We start from the raw sequence: 27,814 nt of genomic DNA, 5'->3' as shown, positions 1-27,814 counted from the left end.
GACATAGGGAGACCCGAAAATAATACGTTACAGTAATCGAGACGAGACGTAACGAACGCATGAATAATGATATCAGCGTCGCTAGTGGACAAAATGGAACGAATTTTAGCGATATTACGGAGATGAAAGAAGGCCGTTTTAGTAACACTCTTAATGTGTGACTCAAACGAGAGAGTTGGGTCGAAGATAATACCCAGATTCTTTGCCGAGTCGCTTTGTGTAATTGTTTGGTTGTCAAATGTTAAGGTGGTATTATTAAATAAATGTCTGTGTTTAGCAGGACCGATAATCAGCATTTCCGTTTTCTTAGTGTTGAGTTGCAAAAAGTTAGCGGACATCCATTGTTTAATTTCATTAAGACACGCCTCCAGCTGACTACAATCCGGCGTGTTGGTCAGCTTTCGGGGCATGTAGAGTTGGGTGTCATCAGCATAACAATGAAAGCTAACACCGTATTTGCGTATGATGTCGCCTAGCGGCAGCATGTACATACTAAAGAGTGCAGGGCCAAGAACCGAACCCTGGGGGACTCCGCACGTTACCCTAACATAGTCCGAGGTCACATTATTATGGGAGACGCACTGCATCCTGTCAGTAAGATAAGAGTTAAACCACGACAAGGCTAAGTCTGACACACCAATACGTGTTTTGATACGCTCTAATAAAATATTATGATCGACGGTATCGAAAGCAGCACTAAGATCAAGAAGCAGCAACATAGATGACGCATCAGAATCCATCGTTAGCAGTAGATCATTAGTCATTTTTGCGAGGGCTGTCTCCGTAGAGTGATTTGCCCTGAAACCGGATTGAAAAGGTTCACAGAGATTGTTAGACACTAAGTGTTCATTTAGCTGCTGTGCAACAATTTTTTCGAGGATTTTCGAGATAAACGGAAGGTGGGACACCGGCCGGTAGTTTACCATGAGGTCAGGATCGAGGTTAGGTCTTTTGAAAAATAGTATAAAAATATTACAATTAAAAAAAATCCCTCTAAAGGAAAAAACTATTCTATTCCAAAAAACAAAAAAATGGCCAAAAACAGAGCAAAAATGTACCTGAAAGGACGAAAAAGTCCCTAATATACTCTGAGGGTAAAAAAAAAAAAAAAAGAACATTAACAACGAGATCGTCTGTCAAGTTAAGTTAAGTTAAGTTAAGTTAAAGTACCAATGATTGTCACACACACTAGGTGTGGTGAAATTTGTCCTCTGCATTCGACCCATCCCCTTGTTCACCCCCTGGGAGGTGAGGGGAGCAGTGGGCAGCAGCAGTGGCCGCGCTCGGGAATCATTTTTGGTGATTTAACCCCCAATACCAACCCTTGATGCTGAGTGCCAAGCAGGGAGGTAATGGCTCCCATTTTTATAGTCTGTGGTATGACTTGACCGGGGTTTGAACTTACGACCTACCGATCTCAGGGCGGACGCTCTAACCACAAGGCCACTGAGCTCTGTTGAACGGATCTTTAAAAGAAACGTCTCCTTTCAAAGAGCCAAAAATGTCATCTCTAATCTCTGTGCTTTTTTGGTTCTTTCCAAAATTGCCTACGACTCCAAAAAAGGCCACAAGAAAGACAAAGAAAGTTGCAAATGCCGACACTTTGATAAAGAAGTTGAGAAACATTACTGACTTCTGGAAATAACTCATAGCAAAGTATATGTTGAACGGATCTTTAAAAGAAACGTCTCCTTTCAAAGAGCCAAAAATGTCATCTCTAATCTCTGTGCTTTTTTGGTTCTTTCCAAAATTGCCTACGACTGCAAAAAAGGCCACAAGAAAGTAACAGAAAGTTGCAAATGCCGGCATTTTGATTAAGAAGTTGAGAAACATTACTGACTTCCGGAAATAACTCATAGCAAAGTATGACGTGGCGTCCACATGGCACTCTTCTGGAACAAATTAATTGGACTTACATTATTTCTTACGGGTAAAGCGGTTTTGGGTTTTGTACAATTCGGTCTTCGAAGTAGCACCGAATGTGACTACACTCCTCCCGTCAAACTCAGGGGCCGCATGGAGGAAAATATATCCCCACGTGGGCCCGGACTGGTAAAATCATGGCACAATAACTTAAAAATACAACTATGACAACTTCAGATTGTTTTACTTTGGCCCAAAATAGAACAAGCACATTCTGAAAATGTACATACTGTATCACACAGAATCCTAATAATATAAACAATTATTAAATTCATCTGGGAGGTCAGCCATAATTATTCCCTCAATTTTTAAAGGATTCCTGTCACTCACACTACTTCCCTGAGAGATGGAGGTCATTGCTTTTATTCCTTTCCAAGCTGCCCGAAAATCTCCACTGGTTTATTTGATGTTCTACCTTATCCCTATAAACTCTTTAGGCTCGCTCTTTACCACTCTGTTAATGTCTTTTCTTTGCTGCATGCTCTCTGTGTAAAAGATGCGTTTCTTCATTTGCATGACACTTTTTAGTTCCTTAGTGACGAACGGTTCGTTGTTGGAATATATGGTAATTTCCTTACAGGGAATATTAGTCAGCACAAAAAAATGTATATATATAAGAGGACACCGTTAATGTCAGCACATTTAAATTGCCACATGAACTATAAAATACATCCCAATCTGTCAAATCCAAGAATGCTTGTAAGGTGGCAATACTTTTCTCTGTCCAACATCTTACTGTGTTTACTGTCTGCACCTGCTTCTTGCAGATGGGTTTATAGATGGGCATCAGCAGGGCACTGCTGTGATAAGATACTTCAAAGGGAGGCATAGACATGGACCTGAAGGCACCAGGCACTGACCCATAATACAAGTCAACTATGGATTTCTAGGACAAACCAAGCACTCCAGTTGCGATCGATTGAATGCCCTGAGATGATCTTGAAAATAGCTATTGCAGCTTATTATTAGCTATACTTACTAGTTTTGTGTCTTATAAGAAACTTGTGATGATCAGAAGTAGTATATTTTCCTCAGAAGAAAGTTTTTCTATCTCACTGAAAAATAACTGTGACTAGTAGTAAGTTTGTTGAGACATTTTGACTAGAAATTAGAAATATATACTTGGTGAGATTGTGAGTTTTTCCAGTGTGTGGATATTTTTAGTGTAATCACCTCATCAAACAGTTGCAGGCTGTAAGTGTTGTCATCGTCTGCAAAATAGACCACGCCAAGATGGGTGTCGTCCACGTTGAAGGTCTCCCGCAACCATTCCAAGGCCTTGTTTCTTTGTAAGGTACCCTTTCCATTGGTTTTGAATGTCGTAGGTGACGGCACATTGAGGTGGGTGTAGGGGAGTCCAGTCGTCTGAAGGAGACGACTGACCAGAGCCGTCCTGTTCTGCGAGTCCTCCACCACGATCCAATGCAGGTTGACCACATTGAGAAAGGTGTTGGCGAGACGAGTCAGATCGGCCTTCTGCACTGCTCGACGGTAGGTAGGCGTGATGGCGTAGATTATCGGCTGATTCTGGTATTCACCATCTCTTATGTATCCTATGTGAGATATCATGAGAAAGACAAAATACTCATTTGAAAATATACGCAATGTAACTCTAGCCCTGTACTGCTTTGAAACAATGCAAAGGACTCGGGTTGCCACTCATGCATCCACCCATTTTCTATTGTAGTATTTATGAGGTTTGATGAACAAGTGTCTTTTATGAAGTATTAAATGGCATACTGTGCAACATACTGCTATGTTATTCAACAGCCCAGATAGAGCGTTTAATACTACACATTCTAGCTGTGTCCCGCAAATTTGACAGCGATAAGTGAACAAACTTCTCCTCTGTGGTTTACCAAAAAACACAGGGCTTTTTTTTTTTTACACCCGCAAGGCTTAGTATCACATAAGATTTCTTTTTTAACGCATATTTTTCATTTTACAGTGGCTCTGAAAGAGGATCTAATTAACTGGCTCACTTCAAACTGAACCCAATTGATTAAACATTTTGTTTTCTTTTTGCCAAATACCAAAACAAGCATGTTGCACATTGTAAATACAGTCATAATTCAACCTATGAGCTCAGTTGGTTCTGTGTCGGAGCTAGGGTTGCAAAGAGGTGGAAAGTTTCCGTTAAATTTCCGGAAACTTTCCGGAAATTTACCACGGGAAATTAAGCTTGGGAAGTTTGGAAATATTGACCATTTTTTGATTATTCAAAGTTGGACACGGTCCATGGGATTAATGGGAATATATGGGAATTAATGGGGAATTACAATAATTATATATTATTGGGCACTTGCTGCATCTTTGTGGCATTTTTGAGCTCCCTGCACAGTATTTGCAAATGTACACAGCCTTTCCGCCTACATTGGTTGGGGTGAAATGTCTCCACACATCAGATGGTGTACGTGGCATTATTCTGTGTGTATTTATTTATTTTTGTGAAACACTAATGCAATGCCACACACGGATATAAATAGTCAGCTAAACAATTGGAGTAGTCTTTAAAAATATTTTACTGATGGACAAATGAATAGAAATAGGCTAGATGAATAAATGAACACTCAATCAGCATGCTAAATCAAACTATAACCTACATTCTTGTATGACAACAGAATGGCTAGCAGAACAGAAGGCAGAGGAAACTACACGTTTTGATTTAGTATTTACTAGTTGAACTTTACAGATCACAAAAAGGTACATTCGGATCGCTAACGTTGTTAGCATAAATGAATGGGATTTAACATAGAGGAAATTAGCATCACGACTAACGGAGAAATATTTTCTAGACATTATGAGACTGTGGTGGTACATAAACCTAGCTAGCTAGAGATATTGGCCCACAAATCATTTAACAAGCACAGGAACAGCTAGCTGGATTGAGTGGAAGTCTGCTGGAGTAGTCTACAGTCATACAGTAACAAGCAATTACACCTCTATTAAACTTAAATACCGTACATCAAATATATTTACCCCAGTAGTGTCATCAAAACTTACCTGACTGGATGAAGTCTTTGGGCTCAAATACTAGTGTGGCTTCAATAGCCCTGCTGTAGTGTGTAGCATGCTGGGAATTATCTGTGCATGTGATGGAAGAATGCACTGCACATGTGATGGAGGAATGCACAGTCCAGGGTTGAATCAGGTTGTTTTAGCTAATAATCATGCTGCAAGATCTAGCATGTTACATGCAATGTTTTAAGGCCCAAGCTGTTTGTTTACATGCTTTTTTTTATTTCTCTTTGCTATTTGGGCTTATTGGACCCTAATTAGAATAAAAACTAAGAATCATCAAATGATATGATGTACTTAGTCCATAAGTAACAAACATGCACTTCATGTTTAGTGACATGCTAATTCTTATTTTTACACTTTTTTTCCCAAATTTCATTGTATCTTATACTCTTCTGACACCACCAGATGGCAGTATACGTGTCCACATAAGCGGCCATAAGACCCCAATTTAGTAGTGTACACAATTTTGGAAATAAGAGCTAAAAGGTGCTGTCCACGCATGTGGCCACTAAGCCTTTAGAGGTTAAATTACTTAATTTGCGTTAATTCCCGTTAATTCCCATGGAAAGTTTCCAACTTTGAATATTCCCAGAATTTTGCAACCCTAGTCGGAGCTCTTAACTCAAAACTAAATAAGTAAACGTTAAAAAACTCGATGTAGCCCATTGAAATGAATTAAAATCAATGTATTAGTCCCTTTTAAATGTACAGAGTGTGTTTCTTTATACATCTATATTTAGTCACATATATTTATATTTTTTTATTTAATTAGTTTTATTTTATTTATAGTTTCTGCAAATTGGCGCCCCCTCCAACAGATTGCCTGCCGACTCTGCCTGTGTTGCCTCTCCACAAAGAGACAACTTTTATGTTCTCAAAACACTTTTAAGTTGGGGCACTCCTAAGATGAGGTAGCACTTTACTGCTACTGCAATTAAGACACACTACAGTAGAGATGTTAGTCAAAATCTCTGACTATAAAATCTCAACCGCTAAACAAATTAAAAAAGTGAATGTACTTTTAATGGGCGTGTTGCATATGATCTACTAAGACTGTGTACAATTGCAAAAAATGCCCATCCATTTTCTACCGCTTGTCCCTTTCGTGGTCGCAGGGGGTGCTGGAACATATCTCAGCTGCATTTGGGCGGAAGGCGGGGTACACCCTGGACAAGTCGCCACCTCATCGCAGGGCCAACACAGATAGACAACATTCACACTCACATTCACACACTAGGACCAATTTAGTGTTGCCAATCAACCTATCCCCAGGTGCATGTCTTTGGAGGTGGGAGGAAGCCGTAGTACCCGGAGGGAACCCACGCAGTCACGGGGAGAACATGCAAACTCCACACAGAAAGATCCCGACCGCAGCATCGAACCCAGGACCTTCGGAAATGCATCAGTTAAATTTCTACGGCGGAATAAAAGTCACAATACAGTTCAGTTTCAATCTCCACTGGATTCAGCGTTTGCCCTCTTCTGCACTGACTATCAATGACATCACGGGAGAAGAAGCCATTCAAATATGTAACCATTTCATCTTAGGAAAGGACGAGAAGGACAAAATAAATGTGCTCAAGGAGAAGTTTCAGGACTCTAGTGAACCGAGAACAAACCTACTTTTAATGCGGTATAAGTTCTTTACAAGAGTCATAACGTGGGGGTTTTCGCATCTAACTGCGAGGATTGTTCTCCCAAGACGCAAACGGAATTTTCCGGACAACGCTAGCAGGTAGGAACATATTTAATTATCAATTAATCCTACACAGCAGAAATGACAGAAACCAAAACAAAAGGAAAACGTGCCGTTCACACGAGAAGCTAAGGCAAAAAACTTAGGACATGAAACATGAAACTATGGACATAAAAACCTCACATGGCATGAACAAATAGCATTAAAGGCCTACTGAAATGTGATGTTCTTATTCAAACAGGGATAGCAGGTCCATTCTATGTGTTATACTTGATCATTTCGCGATATTGCCATATTTTTGCTGAAAGGATTTAGTAGAGAACATCGACGATAAAGTTCGCAACTTTTGGTCGCTGATAAAAAAGCCTTGCCTGTACCGGAAGTAGCAGACGAGTAGCGTGACGTCACAGGTTGTGGAGCTCCTCACATCCGCACATAGTTTACAATCATGGCCACCAGCAGCGAGAGCGATTCGGACCGAGAAAGCGACGATTTCCCCATTAATTTGAGCGAGGATGAAAGATTCGTGGATGAGGAAAGTGAGAATGAAGGACTCGAGGGCAGTGGGAGTGATTCAGATAGGGAAGATGCTGTGAGAGGCAGGTGGGACCTGATATTCAGCTGGGAATGACTAAAACAGTAAATAAACACAAGACATATATATACTCTATTAGCCACAACACAACCAGGCTTATATTTAATATGCCACAAATTAATCCCGCATAACAAACACCTCCCCCCTCCCGTCCATATAACCCGCCAATACAACTCAAACACCTGCACAACACACTCAATCCCACAGCCCAAAGTACCGTTCACCTCCCCAAAGTTCATACAGCACATATATTTCCCCAAAGTCCCCAAAGTTACGTACGTGGCATGCACATAGCGGCACGCACGTATGGGCAAGCGATCAAATGTTTGGAAGCCGCAGCTGCATGCGTACTCACGGTACCGCGTCTGCGCATCCAACTCAAAGTCCTCCTGGTAAGAGTCTCTGTTGTCCCAGTTCTCCACAGGCCGATGGTAAAGCTTGACTGTCATCTTTCGGGAATGTAAACAATGAAACACCGGCTGTGTTATCCGGCACAACAGTCAAGGGGTGCATTCTACGGCGGGGGTGCGTTATCCGGCACAACACCTGCCGCAATACACCGCTTCCCACCTATAGCTTTCTTCTTTGCTGTCTCCATTGTTCATTGAACAAATTGCAAAAGATTCACCAGAATACTGTGGAATTTTGCAATGAAAACAGACGACTTAATAGCTGGCCACCATACTGTCCCAAAATGTCCTCTACAATCCGTGACGTCACATGCAGGCGTCATCATACCGAGACGTTTTCAGCAGGATATTTCGCGCGAAATTTAAAATTGCACTTTAGTAAGCTAACCCGTATTGGCATGTGTTGCAATGTTAAGATTTCATCATTGATATATAAACTATCAGACTGCGTGGTCGGTAGTAATGGGTTTCAGTAGGCCTTTAACTATGGAATCGCATGAAATAAGCACGACTTACTGCAAGAAAAGAGCAGCAAGAACTATGGTAACGCATGAAAACAAGCATGAACAGAGCAATGTCGCCAGACCGACTAACTGGCAACGGCAGGCTTGAATAATAATCTCCTGATTAGAGCAGGTGCGTGTCCCGAACACATGAGGCAGGTGAAACTAATGAGTCGCCATGGTGACTAAACAAACAAGAGAGCGCAAACAGGAACTAAAAGAGTCCAAAAACTAACAAAAAATAACAAAAACATAATCCAGACCACAGATCATGACAATATATTAGTTTGTATGTAAAATATATAAAAAAACAAGGCCAAGGACTGTGAGTTTGGACAGTTCCAGGTGGTCCTCTATGCCCTTACTGAGTTAAAGGTCTACGCAGAAAAGTGGGGAACAGTATGTTAAATACTTCAAAAAAGACACTCAGTCATCACACCTCATGAATATTACAGCGATCGCCCCCTTCCTCATAGCCATTTCTACACAACTGGCAGTTTGCACAAGCCACCAACAACACGACTGAAAACAAGTACCGCAGAACGGTTTTGGTCTTGATAAAACGCAATATGATTGCTAAATAGTTGTACTTGCGTTTTCTCCTCCCAGTTGTGGTGATCAGCATATATTCTGCATATTAAATGGATTGCACTCCTTAATGTGTCCGTTTAAGAGACACAGCCCTTTGTGCACAAGTTTTGCATGCGCTATCACGCTTTGCACGTGTTTCAAAACATGCAGTGTTTTAGTAGTTTAGTTTCATCTAGGGCTGCAACAACTAATCGATTAAATCGATTAAAATCGATTGTAAAAATAGTTGGCGATTAATTTAGTCATCGATTCGTTGGATCTATGCTATGCACATGCGCAGAGGCAATATATGTATATATATTTTTTTTAATGTATTTATTTTTTTATTTTTTTATAAACCTTTATTTATAAACTGCAACATGTACAAACAGCTGAGAAACTATAATCAAAATAAGTATGGTGCCAGTATGCTGGTTTTTTTTCAATAAAATACTGGAAAGGATAGAAATGTAGTTTGTCTCTTTTATTCGATTATTAATCGATTAATCGAAGAAATAATCCACAGATTAATTGATTATCAAATTAATCGTTAGTTGTTATGTCTGACCGGTAATCTAACCTGTCTCCTGGATTAGCTGTAATATGAAGAGGTTTCCAATTGTCTGTTAAAAGACTATGTGTTCTGCTGAAATAGGGTGACTTATTTAACTATCTGTTGTGTGCAGGAATGTGTGGTCAGGGTAGGGAGGTGAGGAAGTGTCTGAGTATCACATGACATGATGAAAAATGTAAAAAAACAAATGAAAAAAAACAGAAAATAAATATTGATATGTGTCCATTGAACTTTTATAAATATATTTTCTGTATGATTAGAATTTTTTATTTGTATTTACCAGAGGTGGGACCAAGTCATTGCTTTGCAAGTCACAAGTAAGTCTCAAGTCTTTGCCCTCAAGTCTCGAGTCAAGTCCCGAGTCAAGACAGGGCAAGTCCGAGTCAAGTCCAAAGTCAAGACTGGAAAGTCTCAAGTCAAGTCCCAAGTCTTGCATTTTGAGTTTCGAGTCCTTTCAAGTCGTTTAACCACAGACTAATATATTTACACAGATTTTGTATGCTTTTAAAACGCTGTATTTATTTATTAAAACAAGTGCATTTGAAATTGCAGGGAAAAAGATAGTGCTGACATTGCACTTCAAAATAGCACTATTAACCAGTCATTTTAAACATGTAACTCATTCCTTTACAGAATAAACCCATTTGAAAAAAACAAGTGCAACTGTACTTATTTGCACAAAAGTGTTAACATTGTATTTCCATGGCATATTGCATTGTAACTAGTTCCACAGCAGTTTCTATCCTGTTCTTACCTTATCTCATTGATCTCATCTCATACTGTATGTGTGTTAATGTGTGAGTACACATGAAAAACATAACAAATACATGAACATAACAATGAACAGAGTTGTACTTTTTAGATGTCAGGGCCCTATGCAATATGTACACATATTCTTAATATAGTATACATTTTAACTGACCTTTATTTGACTATGTTTGTCTTTTTGTAGGTGGCTAAAATACGCGGTGCTGCTGACCACCGTCTAACGTTACCTTACTGTGTGTGATACATTGACTAACGTAATGTTACTGTGTGTGATACATTGACTAACGTTACGTTATGTATAGGTACCTCATGCAACCCTGCTTGAAAAAAAAATCACTTGCCAAAAAGTATGAATAAGGTAGCAAACTGCAGTGGACGCAACATATTGCAGTGTTTGCAATGACGATATAACCATAGATATCTTATAAGTAGACGCAGCATTGGTTGCTGTGACGTGAGCAATTTGGCCGCCATCTTGAAGTGCTGATGAGGAGCCGGCGAGCAGCCTAAACTGACAGTTGAAAGGTAGAAAACAAAGATGGTGTTCAGCGTTTTCCTGCTCAAATGAGCGGACTGTTGAAAATAGGAATCGGGGGGTTACTTTTCACAAGTAAGATTTAACATTAATGTACTATTGGTTGTATTTTATGAAAATAATCTTACCACAGAGTTGAGAAGGATCAAAGATCTTCAATATTTGTATGTGAAAATCACAAATAAATATTCTGGGGGAAGATGACGCCCCTACAGGGGTTTGGTTTACAAACTTTCAGCCCCACTTAAAACAAAATTCACCAGCCGCCACTGATTATGATGCATTCTCATTTTAGGCAAAGTATAAGACAATACTTTCTTAACAATATAATTGTAACCAGGAATAAGTCTTCAAGTAACAATATTCAAATACTAACATTGTTGGGTAAAACAGAATTTGGTTTTATTCTGAATCCAGTGAAACAGATTGGTGGTTTTAGCTGATATGAAGACTTTCAGGTGTTTATATATGTTTAAGTATTTGGCAGACGCTTTTATCCAAAGCGACTTACATAAAATAATACATATAAAACAATCACTGCAAACATTATCATTTAAGGGAAGAATGTAATAGAAAATATCAATACAAAGTGTCAAGACAGAATAAACTCTCTGCTGCTGAAGCAACAGAGATACAGTCCCTAAGATATATAGATATCTAATGTATTCATACATTGTTTATGTAGGATACACGTATATGTATATATAACCTAATCATATTGTTTCTTCAATTTAAAAATAGCTGACCGTTTTTTTCCCCCTTCTCTGGGATTATATTCCCAGTTTTGATCTCGGACGTCTGGTCACTTATAGCGTATAAGAATATTCTATTACTGTTAAGCAAACTATGAATAATAAAACACGCCAAAACATGTGTCTGTTATCATAGCTACACGTATGACAAAAAAGCGCGTGAAAATCAGTGGTATTCAGTGAGGTAAAATGAATGAAATGCGCTGACAGTTCATTGTTCCTGCCAAATGAATTGCACTGAGTGGAGCGGATCACCACTCCAAGATGGCGGCCCCGCGCCTCGTCTGCGCCAGTAGGCAGTAGCGCTCCATGCTGCGTCTACTTATAAGATGTCTATGGTTATAACGTTAGCAGTGAGTTTGCAGCCTCACTGATTTAACTACACAGAAAATAAAAGTCACGTTACTTAGCCAATAAACTTTATCTTACATTCAAAACTTACCCTTCTTTGTGCAACTTCAAATGTCGAACGAAGTTGGAAGTAGTTGCGTCTCCGTCTGTAATATTCGAACTGCGTGATTTGCATACGGCAATTCGTTTTTTGTTGACCAAGTCGTAGTTTTTATACCCGAACGAAACCAACTTTGGCATAATTGTTTATCACTGGCACGTTGTTGGACAACTCTTCTTCATTGGTTCTCCTGCAATTTGATTGGATGAATGCTGTGTGATGAAAACAACGTAGATCTAATTTGATTGGCTGTTGTACTGACAGCACACACGCTGACAGCACACCAGCTGACAGGAACAACACGCTGATAGACAGACGAAGAAAATGAAAAATACGGAGCGCTCCCAAATAACTTTTTAAGCTTTGGATTTTGGGGAAAGTGGCAAGTCATGTCAAGTCAAAAGGCTCAAGTCCAAGTGAAGTCACAAGTCATTGATGTTAAAGTCTAAGTCGAGTTGCAAGTCTCTTTACATTTTGTCAAGTCGAGTCTAAAGTCATCAAATTCATGACTCGAGTCTGACTCGAGTCCAAGTCATGTGACTCGAGTCCACACCTCTGGTATTTACTTGGATACAAATCACTAAATTTGCACACAATCGTGCAGTTTCTCGTTCTTGAGTGTAAAAAGTAAAAGAGGCTAAGGCGTGGCTCGTCAGCTCGTCACAATATCACCAAAATAGTGTTTGCAGAAATATTTTCACTCCATGAATTACTAGTTTGTACACTGTAGATTTTTCATCCACTTTGTTTTAATAAAAGTGTGACATTCTGTTCTTGATCATCGGACTTTAAAGAGAGAAAAAAGCCGCAGTGGGTTCTGTAGCGCAGAACCTCTTGTAGTACTCTGAATCACCACACTGGGAGAAGTGGGAGCGATCATGAGCTAGCACGTGTGTCGGCAACTAAAAACGTTGAAAGAGCCATATTGGACCAAAAATACTGATGAGCTTCGTGCGTTGCGGTGGAGATGTAATTAAACTCTCATCAGACGCATTTTACCTTTGGCGTTGTAGGTATATTTATTGTATCGGCAGTAACGTTACTGTGCTGCCACTCTACACACAGAATAACGTAAGACACCGGAACAGGAAGCATAGGTGTCGGCAGCAACACTCGTATCAAGCGGCTGGCGTGCCAACATGAGCCGTCAACAAGGCGAAAGGTGGCTGGTCCCAGTTGTTCGGCAATCTGGCGTAGCCTGGACCAAAAGGAGAGCAGCTTGTGGGAACGTTGGGCCTGACGGTTCCGGACCCAGTCCAACACAGCAAATCTGAGGCGTATTGCACGGTGCCTGTGGCCAGATGGCCCTTGTGCAACATGGCCAGTACTCGTGCCCTTAAGGCGTAGGGCACCACAGTACACAGCCCCTGTACCATGCAGACATTGTTCCAACAGGAGAGGTCACTCTTGATGCGATAGAAAGGTGCTAGGTCCTCTGGCAATTTTGCTGGCTAGCCCTCTAGGATGAACAAACGTAGGTGTGCTGTGCTGTTTGGAGATCCTGCAGTGACATAGCTGCTTGAAGGAGTGCGTGCAGCATGAGGGAAAGCCACGGCTCCGAGGGGTCTTTAGTGGCGTTTGGCACGGTGCTGAGTGTGGCTCTGGAGAGCAAGTCCGCCACGACATTGTCCCTGCCTGGTGTAAACTGGGTGGTAAATTTATACGCCTGCAGTCTCTCCAGAGACTCTCCTGTAGAAGCACAGCGGCTTGCGACCTGAGCCCGTTGTCATCAGGAGGGCTGTGAGGGCCTGATGGTCCGTTCAAAGTGTGAAGTGTCGCCTGTAGAGGTACATGTGCCACCTCTCACAGGGCCAGACACATACCAGTGCCTCTCTCTCCCCAACCAAATACTTTTGTCCTGTTGTAGTGAGTGACCTTGACACAAATGCCACTGGGCGCTCAGTCCCCTGGTGCAGTTGAGACAGGACAGCACCGACCGACTGCAGTGTTGGAGGCGTCACAGGTCACAAACTTAGGCCACTGTAAATCAAAATGGGCAAGTACGGGGTAAGCGGTGAGCTGTGACTTAAGCTGACGGACAGCACTTGAGCATGTGTGTGTCCAGTCCCAAGACGCATCTTGTTTGAGGAGGGCACAGAGTGTGGTGGTGTCAGAATAGTGGGGAAGAAAGAGGTAGAAGGCAGTCATGCCCAGAAATGATGAGCGTTGTGCAGGGGAGGAGGGCTCGAGGAGGCGCAAGACAGCATCCACATTTGAGTGAAGGGGGTTAAGACCGACAGCGGTCAGGCGGAACTATACAAACTCGATGGCAGGTGCAGCAAAGACACAATTCACTGTTCAAGGTAAGGTTGTGTAAAGCAAGAAATTGAAGTACATTGGAGAGGTGATCATCGTGTATCACAATGTCATCCAAGTACACCACCACACCTGGGAGGCCTGCAAAAACGGCGGAAATAATTTTTTGAAAACAGCTGGGGGCGGAGCTAAGGCCAAAGGGCATTCTTGTGTATTGGAACATGCCCATATTGGTCACAAAAGCTGTGATCTTGTGACTGTCTTGGTGTAGGAGAACCATACTTGTCAACCCTCCCGAATTTTCCGGGAGACTCCCAAATTTCAGTGCCTCTCCCGAAAATCTCCCGGGACAACCATTCTACTGAATTTCTCCCGATTTCCAGCCGGACTTTAAGGCACGCCCCCTCCAGGTCCGTGCGGACCTGAGTGAGGACAGCCTGTCGTCACGTCCGCTCTTTACTTCATACTTCAGAACCGACTCCCACACTTGCCGTCAGAGTGCGCAATACAACGTAAACCGTTGGTCAACCAAAAAGTTACTTTTTGGTTGGCCAACGGTTTAAAAAGTAACCACAGAACACTATAGTGTTCTGTGGTTACTTTTTGGTTTTTTGATAGATTGAAACTTTTATTAGTAGATTGCACAGTGAAGTACATATTCCGTACAATTGACCACTCAATGGTAACACCCGAATACGTTTTTCAACTTGTTTAAGTCGGGGTACACTTAAATTGATTCATGATACAGATATATACTAATATAACTATATTGGCCAACGATTTACGTTGTATTGCACCCAGAGACGTAACTTCATTACCTCGCCTGGTTGTTGACTCCAACCCAGAATATTACACTGCACATACCTATGCTCCTTCAAAGGCTGTGCTACTGGCTGCAAAGCATTGCACTTTCAAATACAACAATGTGTGACGACCGGGGCGCATGGTGATGCGGGGTTCCGTTCTCCCAGGAATGCAGATCGGGCTTCGGACACAGCGTGCAGGTGAGAAATTATTTATTTAAGAAATAAATTATACTGGAATATACAAAAACGTGCTCAAAGCACTTAAGGCAGAAACAAAAGGAGCTAGCGTGGGAGCTAGAAGGTAAACAGAGCCTTTAGCAGGAAACAAAAGTCGTCATCTGTTGTATGGAAACAAACTAGGAAGCAAGACAGACGGACAGGGAAAGCAGGCTTAAATAATAATGTCAGTGATGACAAACAGGTGCGCGTCGGGAACACACACGGTAAGTGAAAACAATAAGCAGCCATGGCAACAAACTCAGGTGTACAAACAGGCACTCAAGGAGTCCAAAACTAACAAAAAACACAAGTGCCTCGAAAACGTAAACAAAAATATGATCCGGGCAGCGGATCATAACATTTTTAGTAGAGAGGAGTGTTATGTGTGTATATGTGTAAATAAATGAACACTGTAATTCAAGTATTTATTTTATTTATATTTATATATATAATAAAATACATATTTATTTTTAGCTAGAATTCACTGAAAGTTAAGTATTTATTCTATTTATATATATATATATATATATATATATATATATATATATATATATATATATATATATATATATATATATATATATATATATATATATACAAGAAATACTTGAATTTCAGTGAATTCTAGCTATAAATATACTCCTCCCAACCACGCTCCCTGCCCCCCACCAAATCTCCCGAATTTGGAGGTCTCAAGGTTGGCAAGTATGAGGAGAACCTGCAAGTAGCCTTGGCGGAGGTTCAGCTTGGAGAAGACTGTAGAGCCGTGGAACTTAGCAGACAGCTTATCTGATGTGGTAAGAGAGTATTTGTCGGGGATGACCGCTCTGTAAGCCTGCCGCAGGTCGATACAGGGACACAGGCCAAAATGTTTCTTCCTTGCCACCACCAGGTTAAAAATTTAGGGTAAGGCTTGAGCTCCATCGTGATGTCATCATGCAAGCTGAGGGGCAAAAGCCCCAGATGTTGAATGACAGGTCACACGGCCAGGTCGATGAGCAGCTCAAAGTCCACATTAGGGGAGGGGTTTTCAGGAAGCTTAGCGTCTAGGGCCACTGTCTTAGCCAGCACCGTAAAGTGTACATGGGAGGGGCCTGCTATGCTAATTGTGCAGCAGACTCGAGTTGTAAAGCCATTTCTACCATCGGACGCAGGTCACCGGGGCTCCCCTCTGGAGCCAGGCCCGGAGGTGGGGCATGATGGCGAGCGCCTGGTGGCCGGGCCTGTCTCCATGGGGCCCGGCCGGGCTCAGCCCGAAGAGGCAATGTGGGTACCCCCTCCAATGGGCTCACCACTCATGGGGGGGGTCATAGAGGTCGGGTGCAGTGTGAGCTGGGCGGAAGTCGAAGGCTGGACACTTGGCGGTACGATCCTCGGCTACATAAGCTAGCTCTTGGGACGTGGAACGTCACCTCACTGGGAGGGAAGGAGCCTGAGCTGGTGCGCTAAGTGGAGAAGTCCCGGCTAGATATAGTCGGACTCACTTCGACGCACAGCAAGGGCTCTGGAACCAGTTCTCTCGAGAGGGGATGGACTCTTTTCCACTCTGGCGTTGCAGGCAATGAGAGGCGACGGACTGGGGTGGCAATTCTTGTTTCCCCCCCGGCTCAAAGCCTGCACGTTGGACTTTAACCCAGTAGACGAGAGGGTAGCTTCCCTCCGCCTTCGGGTGGGGGTATGGGGATGTTGTTTGTGCTTATGCACCAAACAGCAGCTCAGAGTACCCACTCTTTTTGGATTCCCTTGAGGGAGTACTGGAGTGTGCTCATCACGGATTGTCCATAACAAACCCAATGTTCAAACATAAGGGTGTCCATAAGTGCACTTGGCACCAGGACACACTCGGCCACAGTTCCATGATTGACTTTGTAGTTGTGTCATCGGATTTGTGGCCTCATGTTTTGGACACTCGTATGAAGAGAGGGGCAGAGCTTTCTACCGATCACCACCTGGTAGTGAGCTGGCTCCAATGGTGGGGGAGGATGCCGGACAGACCTGGCAGGCCCAAACGCATTGTGAGGGTCTGCTGGGAACGTCTAGCAGAGTCTCCTGTCAGAGAGAGTTCCAATTCCCACCTCCGGAAGAACTTTGAACATGTCACGAGGGAGGCACTGGATATTGAGTCCGAGTGGACCATGTTCCGTGCCTCTGTTGTCGAGGCGGCTGATTGGAGCTGTGGCCGCAAGGTGGTTGGTGCCTGTCGTAGCGGTAATCCTAGAACCCGCTGGTGGACACCAGCAGTGAGGGATGCCGTCAAGCTGAAAAAGAGTCCATCGGGTCCTTTTGGCTCATGGGACTCCAGAGACAGCGGACAGGTACCGACAGGCCAAGCGAAGTGAGGCTTCATCGGCTGCGGAGGCAAAAACCCGGACATGGGAGGAGTTTGGGGAAGACCTCCTCAATCCCACCAACACATCTTCCTATGAGGAAGCAGTGCCTGGGGAATCTGTGGTGGGCTCTCCTATTTCTGGGGCTGAGGTTGCCGAGGTAGTTAAAAAGCTCCTCGGTGGCAAGGCCCCGGGGGTGGATGAGATCCACCCGGAGTTCCTTAAGGCTCTGGATGCTGTGGGGCTGTCTTGGTTGACAAGACTCTGCAACATCGCGTGGACATCGGGGGTGGTACCTCTGGATCGGCAGACCGGGGTGGTGGTCTCTCTCTTTAAGAAGGGGAACGGGAGGGTGTGTTCCAACTCTCGTGGGATCACACTCCTCAGCCTTCCCGGTAAGGTCTATTCAGGTGTACTGGAGAGGAGGTTACGCCGGATAGTCAAACCTCGGATCCAGGAGGAACAGTGTGGTTTTCGTTCTGGTCGTGGAATGGTAGACCAGCTCTATACTCTCAATAGGGTCCTTGAGGGTGCTTGGGAGTTTGCCCAACCAGTCTACATGGGATTTGTGGACTTGGAGAAGGCATTCGACCGTGTACCCCGGGAAGTCCTGTGGGGCGTGCTCAGAGAGTATGGGGTATCGGACTGTCTGATTGTGGCGGTCCGCTCCCTGTATGATCAGTGTCAGAGCTTGGTCCGCATTGCCGGCAGTAAGTCGGACCCGTTTCCAGTGAGGGTTGGACTACGCCAAGGCTGCCCTTTGTCACCGATTCTGTTCATAACTGTTATGGACAGAATTTCTAGGCGCAGTCAGGGCGTTGAGGGGATCCGGTTTGGTGGCTGCAGGATTAGGTCTCTGCTTTTTGCAGATGATGTGGTCCTGAAGGCTTCAACTGGCCAGGATCTTCAGCTCTCACTGGATCGGTTCGCAGCTGACTGTGAAGCGACTGGGATGAGAATCAGCACCTCCAAGTCCGAGTCCATGGTTCTCGCCCGGCAAAGGGTGGAGTGCCATCTCCAAGTTGGGGAGGAGATCTTGCCCCAAGTGGAGGAGTTCAAGTACCTAGGGGTCTTGCTCACGAGTGGGGGAAGAGTGGATCGTGAGATCGACAGGCGGATCGATGCGGCGTCTTCAGTAATGCGGACGCTGTATCGATCCGCTGTGGTGAAGAAGGAGCTGAGCTGGAAGGCAAAGTTTTCAATTTATCGGTCGATCTACGTTCCCATCCTCACCTATGGTCATGAGCTTTGGGTTATGACCAAAAGGACAAGATCTCGGGTACAAGCGGCCGAAATGAGTTTCCTCCGTCGGGTGGCGGGGCTCTCCCTTAGAGATAGGGTGAGAAGCTCTGTCATCCGGGAGGAGCTCAAAGTAAAGCCGCTGCTCCTCCACATCGAGAGGAGCCAGATGAGGTGGTTCGGGCATCTGGTCAGGATGCCAACCGGACGCCTCCCTAGGGAGGTGTTTTGGGCACGTCCGACCGGCAGGAGGCCAAGGGGAAGACCCAGGACACGTTGGGAAGACTATGTCTCCCGCCTCGGGAGACATAGACACAGAGGACCACACAACTCACGTAGTGTTAAAAGCCAGAGAATTAAAGTGGGTCTTAAGACGAGACTTAAAACACTCCACTGTGGGAGCAGTGTACATTTGGATGAGGTCCGAGATATAATGAGCTGCCAGTCCATGCAAAGCTTTAAAACCAAACAGCAACATTTTTAAATAAATTCTAAAATGAACAGGGAGCCAGTATTAAGTCTCAAAAATTGGGGTTATATGCTCGCGTTTCCTGGTCCCTGTTAAAAGTCGTGCTGCCGCGTTCTGGACAAGCTACAACCGGGAGAGAGCTTTTTGGCTAACTTGCACTTACAGATGTAGCAACGAACTGCAGTTACTGACAGTGGTTTTCTGAAGTGTTCCTGAGCCCATGTGGTGATATCCTTTACACACTGATGTCGGTTTTTGATGCAGTACCGCCTGAGGGATCAAAGGGGCATCCAATGTTGGTTTTCAGGCCTTGCCGCTTACGTGCAGTGATTTCTTCAGATTCTCTGGACCTTTTGATGATATTACAGACCGTAGATAGTAAAATCCCTAAATTCCTTGCAATAGCTCGTTGAGAAATGTTGTTCTTAAACTGTTCGACAATTTGCTCACGCATTTGTTCACAAAGTGGTGACCCTCGCCCCATCCTTGTTTATGAATGACTGGGCATTTCATGGAAGCTGCTTTTATACCCAATCATGGCACCCACCTGTTCCCAATTAGCCTGTACACCTGTGGGATTTTCAAATAAGTGTTTGGTGAGCATTCCTCAACTTTCTCAGTCTTTTTTGCCACTTATGCCACCTTTTTTGAAACATGTTGCAGGCATCAAATTTCAAATGAGCTAATATTTGCAAAAAAAATTGCAAAGTTTTCCAGTCCGAACGTTAAATAACTTGTCTTTGCAGTCTAGTCAATTGACTATAGGTTGAAAAGGATTTGAAAAACATTGTATTCTGTTTTTATTTACGATTTATACAACGTGCCAACTTCACTGGTTTTGGGTTTTGTACATATTGACAGTCACTGACTAGTTGGCATATCTATGACACATGTCAAATCATAATCAGAAATGAAAGCGTGGTCACCTACTCAGCATTTATACATTGTTGTTATTTTTGGTAATAAATTTATACGACGTCATCACTTTTTGACAGAAAGTAGGTCCTATATTCTGTCACGTTGATGACCAGCTACTGAAGTGACTGGTTGCCATAATCATGTGGCCCCCACTTAATTGTTGTGGCCTTAAAACGACCGCAGCCATAGAGAGTTTATGCCAGGGCCCCACTATGGAAAAGACTCACGTAGCATTGAAGATGTCATTTTCTTTTAATATTTGATGCATTCTTTCCATTAATCTAAGTTTGACACAAGTGTGTGATTTCAAAATCGATGTTATACTTTTGGCCCTTGTGTTCAAGGGTTTGTTTTTTCCCAGCCAGGCTGTTTTCTGTACAAAGAAAGCAACACATTTGCTTTTTCTTGCTATGAGTTTGCTTCTCACATCCAGTGCATTAAATGTTTTGACTGACATTGCATTACAGTCTGCACCAGTGCCCAGTTTTAAACTCACCGTTTTCTTGTCTATTTTCAGGTTTTTAATCAATCATCTTCATACTTGCCAACCTTGAGACCTCCAATTTCGGGAGGTGGGGGGTGGGGGCGTGGTCGGGGGTGGGGCGGGGCGTGGTTGGGGGCGTGGTTAAGAGGGGAGGAGTATATTGACAACTAGAATTCACCAAGTCAAGTATTTCATACATATATATATATATATATATATATATATATATATATATATATATATATATATATATATATATATATATATATATATATATATATATATATATACAGAGGTGGGTAGTAACGCGCTACATTTACTCCGTTACATCTACTTGAGTAACTTTTGGGATAAATTGTACTTCTAAGAGTAGTTTTATTGCAACATACTTTTACTTTTACTTGAGTATATTTATAGAGAAGAAACGCTACTTTTACTCCGCTACTTTTATCTACATTCAGCTCGCTACTTGCTACTATTTTTTATCGATCTGTTAATGCACGCTTTGTTTGTTTTGGTCTGTCAGACAGACCTTCATAGTGCCTGCGTTTCAACAAATACAGTCACTGGTGACGTTCACTCCGTTCCACCAATCAGATGCAGTCACTGGTGACGTTGGACCAATCAAACAGAGCCAGGCGGTCACATGACCTGACTTAAACAAGTTGAAAAACTTATTGGGGTGTTACCATTTAGTGGTCAATTGTACGGAATATATACTGTACTGTGCAATCTACTAATAAAAGTTTCAATCAATCAATCAAAAGTGTGAAGGAAAAAAGACCCTTTTATTTCAACCGTACATCCCGTCAAAAGCCTAAAGACTGACTGCACAGTTCCTGTCTTCACAATAAAAGTGCCGCTCCATCGCGCTTGCGCTTTCAAAACAAGAGTCTCCGAAAGCCAGCGCAAACAAGCTAGCAAGCTACGGAGTTTGCCGCCAATGTATTTCTTGTAAAGTGTTTAAAAACGAATATGGAAGCTGGACAAATAAGATGCCAAAAATCAACCACTTTCATGTGGTATTAGACAGAAAGGAGGAACTTTTTTCTCCTCCATTTGAAAACGTGGACGCTATCAGCACTACTGTCTGATTCCAATCAATGCAAGTCATCAGAATCAGGTAATACACCAACTTATATTCTTGTCTTCATGAAAGAAAGGAATCCATATGTGTTAAACATGCATGTATATTCATTAAAACACCTTTAACATGTAAACAAAAACGGCAAAATAAATAAATATAAATTATATACTGTATATATATATATATATATATATATATATATATATATATATATATACATACATATATATATATATATATATATATATATATATATATATATATATATGTATATATATATATATATATATATATATATATAAATGTGTATATATATATATATATATATATATATGATATGTGTGTATGTTACTCATCAGTTACTCAGTACTTGAGTAGTTTTTTCACAACATACTTTTTACTTTTACTCAAGTAAATATTTGGGTGACTACTCCTTACTTTTACTTGAGTACTAAATCTCTAAAGTAACAGTACTCTTACTTGAGTACAATTTCTGGCTACTCTACCCACCTCTGTATATATATATATATATATATATATATATATATATATATATATATATATATATATATATATATATATATATGTCTACATCCTGAAAATATGCAAACAAAACTGTGTTTAGATAATTGATACTTCAAACTTGCATAAATAGATATTAAGGAATATAACAACTTGGCTTCTGAGAGTTTCAAAATGTAATGAATAAAATGCTAAAGTTGTTGATAAACAAGCAATTATTTTAATAATTAAATATGGTCATTTTAAATGAATTATTATGATAATTTAAAATCAATTATTTCAAATATGTTTATTTTAATGTATAATTCTATGGCTGGATGTAATAAGGAGTCACGAAAAAATACAAATAAAAATACAATTAATTTTGATGTTTTTAGCAAAATAAAAAATGTTTTTTTTTGTTTTTTTTTAAATTAATAAATATATTTGTTTTTAGGTAAAATAAACATAATAATACAATTTACTGTATCTCTAGTCTGGATGATTTAGTTCTTGTCACCCTGTTGTCCTCCCGTCATGAAAAAAGGCTGTCCTCACTCAGGTCCGCATGGAGCTGGAGGGGGAGATTTTCGGGAGAATATTTGTCCCGGGAGGTTTTCGGGAGGGGCGCTGAATTTCGGGAGTCTCCCGGAAAATTCGGGAGGGTTGGCAAGTATGATCATCTTTCTAGACATTTTCTACCGCTTGTCCCTTTTGGGGTCGCGGGGGTGCTGGAGCCTATCCCAGCTGCATTTGGGCGGTTCAGTCTGGACAAGTCGCCACCTCATCGCAGGGCCAACGCAAATTTTATTGATGCAGCACTGTTCATGCACAGGCTAGTTGCTTTACACCAGTAACAAAAATAATAATAATAACAAATAAAACATGCACACACACTGGAGAATAACTAAACTTTTAGGTAGTATAAAAAAATAATATAAAACATATTTTTAAAATGGATGTACAAAAAAAATAAGAGGGACAAGCGGTAGAAAATGGATGGGTGGATGGATAATAACTATTGGTTCAAAGTGTTGTAATTTTGGAAAATGTTTCTCTTTCTGGACTTCAGGACTTATAACTAAAACCGCTTTTGGAAATGTAGGAAGTTCACTGCCATCTATGACTTGATGTCTAAAATGCAGTTAAAAAGGGTTTTGATAGGTGACTTGTTACTACGAATTAAAAATAGTTTTCTTACCTTTTTGTCTAATTTGCAGATAGACGGGGCCGAAGTACCAAACATTGAGGAGCAATACCCACGGCAATAGGATCAACAGACCGGCAAAAACGTGTTGACTTTTAGACATCTCTGCAATAGACCCTGGTCACTACCTGCAAAGGAAGCAAAACCAAATATCACACAAAGGCTGTGAAAAATACTTTTCAGATATTATTGTTACGGTGGCGCAATTCGGCTGTTGGCGTGACCCCCGGATGCGGAGACAGTAGGTGAAGTGCAGATAAGAAGGTCATTAACTAAGGTATCAGGCAGTAGGAAATAATATAGGTCGTGCAGGAACTTATGTGTCTCGAAATAACCCTATAGCATACAGAAGATTTGAGGCACAATGAAACAGCATTTGCGAGCAGGCAGATGCCATCTATGAGCCTAACTAATTGGTCTTCCCTCCAGAGACCAATCACCAGGTGTACAGGATCACCGCTCCAACAGGAAGTGAAAAACAAGCAAGGAAGAAGCGCTGAAATCGAAACAAACACAGGTATATACTGTAATAACACGGGCCAAACTATCATAAGGGATCATGAAAGGACAGTCCCCCCTAAACCACAGATTCCAGACATTACTAGGCTGACAAAGGCGTAAAAAAAAGAGTCCAAAACCGAGGTAGGACTGGCGGAGGGGTCGCCAAATGGTGCCCCTGCCCCGAAGGGCCGCAGGGAGGGCCACCAGGTCGATGGTATTGCGTTTGATGTCACGTCTGTTTTTCTTCTTTGCGGCTTAATTCACATAATGGTCATCAACCAGCTTGAGTTTGGCTTTAAAAAATGTGAGAGTGAGTGTAGAGATTGCTATTCTGTTCTTGGGTTTTCCAGTCGTTCAAATAGAGTTCCAAAGAAGTGGCTCATAAAGGTAATTAACTCAGGGGAAAAACTAAAGTGAGTCAAAAGGAAATGGCTCTTAGAAATATCACTTTCATCATCTTGTGGAATACAATCGGACCGCTTTTGTCTGCAGCGATCACTTTGTAAAATGTTTGTTTGGACATTTGATATGTGTGAGAAGCTTCCTTTGATGCAATCGAGTTTATTCTCTACTATATTAGTAGTGTTTGAGAGCAGAACTAAACGTGAAAGGACAATAGATAGCATTAGTTTGTGTTATTTTGTGGTTGCTATGCCTAACTATAACTACGACGACCTGGTTGTGCAAATAAACTAACCTCACGTTAAGTCCTAGTAATAAATATTGTAATGATTTTCATAACAGAAACTAAAAGCTTAGTTGTTGTTGTGCAGGAAAGACAAGTGCCTATGGATGACCACATTATAGCGCTTTAGGTGATATCTGTTAGCATCAGGAAAATATCCTTAACAGTATTAATAAACTTGATTAGTAAATAAGTCAGAGTCCATGGTTCTCGCCCGGAAAAGGGTGGAGTGCCATCTCCGGGTTGGGGAAGAGATTTTGCCACAAGTGGAGGAGTTCAAGTACCTCGGAGTCTTGTTCACGATCGGTGTGGCGTCTTCAGTAATGCGGACGCTGTATCGATCTGTTGTGGTGAAGAAGGAGCTGAGCCGGAAGGCAAAGCTCTCAATTTACCGCTTGATCTATGTTCCCATCCTCACCTATGGTCATGAGCTTTGGGTTATGACCGAAAGGACAAGATCACGGGTACAAGCGGCCGAAATGAGTTTCCTCCGCCGGGTGGCGGGGCTCTCCCGCTCTCCCATAGGATGAGAAGCTCTGTCATCCGGGAGGAGCTCAAAGTAAAGTCTCTGCTCCTCCACATCGAGAGGAGCCAGATGAGGTGGTTCGGGCATCTGGTCAGGATGCCACCCGAACGCCTCCCTAGGGAGGTGTTTCGGGCACGTCCGACCGGTAGGAGGCCACAGGGAAGACCCAGGACACGTTGGGAAGACTATCTCTCCTGGTTGGCCTGGGAACGCCTCGGGATCCCCCGGGAGGAGCTGGACGAAGTGGCTGGGGAGAGGGAAGTCCAACCTTGGATAAGCGGAAGAAGATGGATGGATGGATTAATAAATATCTTGTAGGCTCAACAGCAAATACCCAATCTTGATATCGCTAGCAAACATTGCTGAACAACAGGGACATCTATAGCTAAATAATGAGACAAAATATGAACTTCACACCATGAAAACAATGCAGACATGAATTGTAGATGAAAACAGAGGATAACAAACCTATCCTTTTTCTCATTAGCGTCACGATCACAGCAGCACGGCACTCGTTATGTCAATCAACTACGTTAGTTAGCGATGAACGAATAAATCCATCATCGTCATTCACAAATTAATGCTGGATTTGAAGACCTCTCAGATGTAAAGACATGATGTGCCTTACATTTTTTCCACTTAAAGTATTTGTAAGTGTCCAAGAAAGGAAAGTCGAGGCGAGCAGTAACCATGTATACCTTTTGTAAATGACTTGACTAAATAAATGACAAGAAAAGACCCATTTTGTGTGCTTATTGGAGGACTTTCAGATGTTAACCAGCTGTCCGGATTTGCACGAGTAAACATGATCTGAAGTAGTCCTTCTATGTGTGTATTTTACTTACCTGTTGAGCAACTTTTAATCTATGTTAAACCATCAGTGAGGACAGTCTTGTGTGTAGTGACTATCGTTATACAGTACCAATCAGATTTGAGAATGACTACCAAGGGTGTGAATTGAGGAAACTACACTGCAAAAACTGAAATCTAAGTAAGATTAAATATCTCAAATAAGGGTGATATTTGCTTATTTTCCGTCTGATGAAATAATTCTTCTCACTAAGCAGATTTTATGTTAGAGTGTTTTACTTGTTTAAAGGGTTTTGGTCCTAAATTACTCAGTAAGATATTACAGCTTGTTGCTGAGATTTTATGACCTATATTGAGTAAAACATGCTTGAAACGAGAACATGAACTGTTGCAAAGCTGTGTCATCAACACTCACAAGTATAAAAGTACTTTTTTAAAGTAATAATTTCTTACTTCAAGCATGAAAAACAAAATCATGACCTTGACACAATTGTGTCTCATAATTAAAACAGATGACAGCCAAATGGACTTTGCTGTTTTATTTTCAATGAAACAATAGAAAACACGTACTCATATGGTAGTACAGTTGGCACAGTACAGTAAACGGACAGTTAATATTTAAACATTTAACATTTCAAACAATTTTGAACAGAAATAGTTCACGCATATTCAGATAAATTCTTCAAAATTACAATTAAAAAATGTTTTGCCGGGGGCCGGGCTGTATATATGCGCACTAATTGACTGAAAGAGCACGCACTTGGCGTGATGATGTCATGTTGTCGATGGAAAAATGCTTTTTTAGACAATGTGATTTGCCTGAGCGGCTAGGAGACCCCGAGAGTAGCAAGCGGTTGCCTTGTTGCCTTTCCATTAAGAACAATACATTCGTTTTAGTATAAGTTTGCTGGTTTCAAGAAATGTAATGCCGAGCGCATATCATTATGTCAAGATAATGGCACTAGCATTTGCTTAATTTAAGAATATTTTTCAACATATTGAGCAAAAAGGTCTTCTTTTTTTTCTACCAAGAAAAATGCACTTGTTATTAGTGAGAATATTCTTATTTTAAGGTATTTTGGGGTTCACTGAGGTTAGCTAATTTTGCTTGTTTTGGAAAGTCTTGACAAGCCGAATGGTCTTGTTCTATTGGCAGATAATTTTGCTTAGTTTAAATAAAATACCCCTCATTTTTGTATTTTTTTTTTCTTGTTTTTGAACACTGACTTTTTGCAGTGTAGAGCATTGTCACACTGGTTAGATTGTATTAACCAAAATAATACAACTCATAATGCATGTGTTGTGTATGTCAAATGTAACATTTACAAATGGCATTTAATTTGGTTAATATGAACACTAAAAGGTGATTATGTCAAAGCGCTTTGAGTACCTTGAAGGTAGAAAAGCGCTATACAAGTATAACCCATTTATCATTTATTATGACAGCTAAGGACTCAAACATTTTCAAGCTGAAGACTTGACTTGACCATTCTTGTCTCGTCATGACTTGCGACTTGAGATTTGACTCGAGATTTGGGATTGAAGACTTGAGACTTGCCAAACACTTTCTGTTGTGTTTTGGCAACACATCAATAAGCACACCATGTAAAGTTGCTATGTCTTTTACTGGAATGCAAAACTGTGGAGGCATATTACACGGCAAGCTGAGATAGGCTACAGCACCCCCCGTGACCCCGGAAGGGACAAGCAGTAGAAAATGGATGGATGGATGGATGGAAGTTAATCACATAACCACACTACTGCTCAACTGTATCAATGCGCTGCTCACTGTATCCTGCGCCTAACATAAAGAAATCTGTGAGACTCATTAAAATGAAAGTAGACACTTTCTATCACCTCTGTAAGGAACTCAAAGTAAAAAAACTATTTGCTTCACGTCTACCAAAATTACCGTATGTTTAATCTACTAAATTGAGTTGAAAGAATTATCTTTTTCTCTTCAGTCGAAGAAAATTTATAA

At 41.6% G+C, this 27,814-nt stretch overlaps 1 protein-coding gene across 1 annotated transcript in view; it reads right to left on the bottom strand.

The window, feature by feature from the left end:
* The window catches only part of b3gat1b (beta-1,3-glucuronyltransferase 1 (glucuronosyltransferase P) b), a 52,772-nt gene that overhangs the window by 6,352 nt on the left and 18,606 nt on the right, over positions 1 to 27,814 (bottom strand). Inside the window, exons 2-3 of the mRNA XM_061961825.2 lie at positions 23,306 to 23,439; positions 3,097 to 3,476 (exon numbers count right to left, since the gene is read on the bottom strand). Coding sequence (XP_061817809.1) covers positions 3,097 to 3,476; positions 23,306 to 23,414 — 489 coding nt within the window. The 5' untranslated portion in view covers positions 23,415 to 23,439. The remainder of the gene's footprint in view (positions 1 to 3,096; positions 3,477 to 23,305; positions 23,440 to 27,814) is intronic.

This window comes from Nerophis lumbriciformis, linkage group LG09 (genome assembly GCF_033978685.3).
Source record: "Nerophis lumbriciformis linkage group LG09, RoL_Nlum_v2.1, whole genome shotgun sequence".
Classification (NCBI taxonomy): Eukaryota; Metazoa; Chordata; class Actinopteri; order Syngnathiformes; family Syngnathidae; genus Nerophis; species Nerophis lumbriciformis.
The sequence above is the reverse complement of the archived record's forward strand: the minus strand, read 5'-3'. Positions and strand labels throughout refer to the sequence as shown.